Source organism: Helobdella robusta, assembly GCF_000326865.2.
Source record: "Helobdella robusta unplaced genomic scaffold HELROscaffold_48, whole genome shotgun sequence".
NCBI lineage: Eukaryota > Metazoa > Annelida > Clitellata > Rhynchobdellida > Glossiphoniidae > Helobdella > Helobdella robusta.
The window spans coordinates 275,734-280,522 of NW_008705215.1; the positions used below are offsets into that span (position 1 = coordinate 275,734).

General features: G+C 33.7%; 1 protein-coding gene across 1 annotated transcript in view; it reads left to right on the forward strand.

Moving 5' to 3' along the window:
- Positions 1–3,255, forward strand: part of HELRODRAFT_85816 (hypothetical protein) — a gene marked incomplete at both ends in the record, with an annotated part of 17,444 nt that extends 14,189 nt beyond the window's left edge. Inside the window, 4 exons of the mRNA XM_009026520.1 lie at positions 143–201; positions 1,499–1,567; positions 2,610–2,688; positions 3,122–3,255. Of these exons, the coding sequence (XP_009024768.1) occupies positions 143–201; positions 1,499–1,567; positions 2,610–2,688; positions 3,122–3,255 (341 nt within the window). The remainder of the gene's footprint in view (positions 1–142; positions 202–1,498; positions 1,568–2,609; positions 2,689–3,121) is intronic.
- Between the last annotated feature and the right edge of the window lie 1,534 nt (positions 3,256–4,789).

The window sequence follows — 4,789 nt, forward strand, 5'->3', positions numbered from 1 at the left end:
GAAAAATCGAAAAAACGAACTACAAACATATTAACGCCAAACATTCGGTAGAATTTATAGAATATTGTAAAAATTATGGTCTATTACCAACATATATATATATATATATATATATATATATATATATATATATAAATTTTAGAGCAACAATTTGAAGGATTTTCAATGGACACTTGCCAAAGTTTGCTGGCGTCCAAAGATGTTCGTATCTTCAACCAATTTTATATTATTACTACAATTGCTATTAATACTTTAGATTTTTGTCTGGTGACATTCGAATTCCCCAACCGCATACGACTATCCACTCGAGCCTTCACGTTGGATCCGCCACTCTACAATAGACCCTCTCAGGGTCTAATATCATGGGTCGGGTGGAAGTTTGTTCGCGCCTTACTTGTTGACTAGAGATGCTAGTCTCGTCAACTGTCAGCAAGTCTTTTTCAACGTTCATTGTTTTAGATGAATTGATCTAGCCCAGCCTAGTCTCAGTATTCTTTTTTTATTAAATAAAAAAGACAACAAAAATCAAACCTCTGACAATATATATAAAACAATAATAGTAATAAAATCAAAACTACAATGAGTCAAACTAAGCAATGAAAATAACCGACGACCAGCAAACTACTAACAAAGACCGATCATAAAATTAACACCGAATCAAGAGCGCGAACCAAGAGAACTATGACACTTTGTCTCGTCTATTAACTCACAGCCTTGTGTAAGGCTTTGACTGCTATACTTACATAGCAACTTTTTATAACATAGAATGGCTATGTAATAATCTTCCTTAACTTCTTTCTTTACTTCAAAATATAGCTATTTTTATTGTTATATTATTATTATTATTATTGCTGTGTTTGTAAGCGCCGTTTAAAAAGATCTTAGAGGTACTAACGAATAAAGAAGTACATTGTGTAGCCCTTTATTAAGGCAGTGCAATGAATGGAAAAACATTAGCAAGGGTAAGCTTTGACAAAAAATGGTGTTCGACCAGAAAGAAATGACTCAATCCATTAAAGAACAACACTTGATACTTCAAATGATTATCGGAGCTTGCTTTTAAGTAACGAGTGATCGACGCTATCAAAGGCAGAGCTCAAAGGCAGAGAGCGTTGTTTGCTCTAAAAGAGCAAACAACGACACATTCTAAGCATCTGTGGAGTAATACAAATTAGTAGAAACATCCGATAAAGCCATCTCAGTCGAGAGCTATCCCGCCAACTACACTGCTTCTATACTTCCAATATGCAGAACAACACATAACAAGCGTTGCATTTATGGTATAGATAATAACAAAGCAGACATATAAAAAAATGTTAATTTAAATATATACATATATACACAGGCGGCAAACTTCAAACGCAAAGTCATCATATACACCATATATACATATAGTCGTTCTGTCACAATTTTATAATTATAGTAATATTAATAATACTTTTATCGTTATGATTATTGTGATTATTATTATTATTTATAATATTATTTATTACGTCAGCGAGATATATCTGGCAAACTATCGTTCCACGAGTTGAAGTTACTTTGGGATAACATCAAAATTTGGAAGGTCACCGAAAATTTTCAATAACTAATTATAATGAATATTATAATTGTGAATTAATTAACTTTACAAAAGACCATTAGTTCAAATGTCAATGTATTATATATTATTATATTCGCATCACAGATGTATCACTTACACCTGCATACACAAACACACACACACACACACACACACACACACACACACGTGAAAAACTACGCATCAACTCACGCACTACGAACTTCTGCGTCTATCAGATCCTGATTTTTCAAAAATAATGAAAAAAAATTTGATAGGCAAGAAGGATCCCGGTCACTGAGGCTTTATTACCAAAAACAGGGTTGTTAATACCGAAGTATCGATATCATATCGATAGTGTCGCCGATACTTTTTCGGTACCGATATAGCTACAGTCGAAAACTTTTAATGTAAGTAACGCAACGGTTATTGCCGGTGCATTTAAGATCTGCGGATTTTCAATTGCGATTCTCTTCAATCAAGTTGAAAGAGTAACATTAAATGGTTTTTACATAGATTATTCATGATTATTATTATTATAAATTTTATCATTGCGCATTATTTAATTAACATTAACTTGTATATATATATATATTTTTATCATTGTATGTTTTTTTATGGTGAAAAATAAAAGATGTTCCCATTATTATTATCGATACAAATATCGGATCGACGACAACGATACTTATGAAAATTAAAAATCGGTATCGATACGAATGGCGATACGTCTTGGCTAGAGTATCGCCATTCCTATCGCTGGTACTTTTTATTGTTAACGACCCTACCAAAAATGACCGCTTGATTTATTTTTATCAGACTCTTTGTTTATATCCATATAATTTTTTTGTGTCTTCCTCATCATCTTCATCATCATCGTCGTCATCATCATTGTCATCATCATTTTAATCATCACAATCATCCTCATCATAATCGTCATTATCTTCATCATTATCGTCGTCATCATCATCATCATAATCATCATCATCATCACCATCATCATCACCATCATCGTCATCATCTTCATCATCGTCATCATCATTGTCATCAGGTCGCTTTTGATGCTCATGATAGTGATAAAAATGGTTCTTTTAACAGTTATGAACTGAGAAACGCTCTATATTATTTGGGTTAGTGGTGATGATGATGATGATGACGTGGATGACAATGATGATGATGATTATTATGTTGATTTTGATGTTTATGTAAACTTTCTGCGGACAAACATTCAAGTAGATATATTTTACTTCCAACTTGTTGACCTTAGTAAATGCACTCATTCAATTTCAGGTTGACAACAATTTGAAGTATCAATCTATCTTACATACACCATCATCATCAGACATTAACCTTTGTTATTATCATCATCGTCAGTTTCTTCTTTTTCATCGTTACCATCACCTTTATCACATCTTCTTTATCATCATTACCACATCATTATCTTGCTCATCATCACATCATGATCATGATCATCATCACATTGTCTTTATCATTTCATCATGCATTTCATTATACATTTTCATCATGCTCATCACTACATCATCTTCATCAACACCATTACAGGAATATCAGTAAGTCAGAACACATTAAACGCATTGCTGCAAAGATTCAGTAGGAATGATGACAGAATTCACCTTGATGAATTCATGCACCTCATGGCTAGAATCACAATCATGTTCGGTCAGTCACTCATATGATGATGATGATGATGATGATGTTGATGATGATTATGGTTTTGATGGTAATGATGATGATTGATGATGATGAAGATAAGGAGTATGATTAGTATGATGATAATGATGATGATGATGATGATGACGATTGTGATAATGATGATGATGATTGATGATGAAGATAAGGAGGATGATTGGTATGGTGATGATAATGGTGATGATGACGATGATGATGACGTTTGTGTTAATGATGATAATGTTTACAATGATGGGGATAATGATGATGACGACGACGACAATGTAATTAATAATAATAATAATTATTATTATTATTATTACCATTATTATTACCATTATTACTTATAGATGCTTTCCGTGACAAGGAGAAGACTGGTGACGGAGCACCATTCACGTTGGATGAGGTGCGTTTTTTTGGATATTTTTTTTTAATATATCCTTTTAATTTATTTTTTTATATTTCAATAAAGCATTTAGTTCATAACCTTTGGTGAACGTCTAATAGAAAATAATGATAATGAGAATCCCGCGGAATCCTGGCTGGCCGCGGTTTTCGTCACGCTGCTCCGTATGTCTGGAATGCGTCACCTCCTGAGTTAAGACAATGTTCCTCGTTGAGTCTTTTCAAAAAGGCATTAAAGACTCATCTTTTTAACACGGGCTCCTGGCGCCTCTGAAGCAGCTGTGCGAATGGGCGCTTCATAAATGTTTATATTATTATTATTAAGAAGGAGAAGAGGAAGAAGAAGGAGAGGAGGAAGAAGAAGGAGAGGAGGAAGAAGAAGGAGAGGAGGAAGAAGAAGGAGAAGGAGAGGAGGAAGAAGAAGGAGAGGAGGAAGAAGAAGGAGAGGAGGAAGAAGAAGAAATATTTATTTTCTCATTAAATAGTCATATTTTATCACCGCCGTCTAGAAAATATCATTACATTTATTATTGTTATTATTATTAATGATATAATTAATAATAAGATTATATTATTATTACAAAATTATAATATTATTACAAAATTATAATATTATTATTAATATCAAAATTTCACTCATTCACAGTTTATACAAACCACCATCTACTCCTGAGGAGGTGAGGTTGGCGTGGCAGACGAAACCCTCCAGTCAAAATGAAAATAAAGAATTACGTCATATGTTAAAAATTTCGATCATGACCTTAACGAAATATTAGGGTGTGTGTGTGTGTGTGTGTGTGTGTGTGTGTGTGTGTGTGTTAATGTACTTGAGTGTGTATGGACGCCTCCAAGTTCACTTCAAAGTCTTTGAACTTGTTCGCACACCGCAATCTGCTCTAACTGCTTAGCCACGCATATTCAGATTTGATATTCAACTACGCGTGTCTGTGTGTGTATGTTTTATGTTTGTATGTTTATGTATATTTGTGTGCGCGTGTGTGTGTACATGTGTTTGTGTGTTTGTTTGTGTGTGTGAGTGTTTGTTTGTGTGTGGGTGTTTGTTTGTCTGTGTGTGAGCGTGTGTGTGTGTAAGCGAGCGATGATGTGTGAGTGTCTGTTTGTGTGTGTATGTGTGAG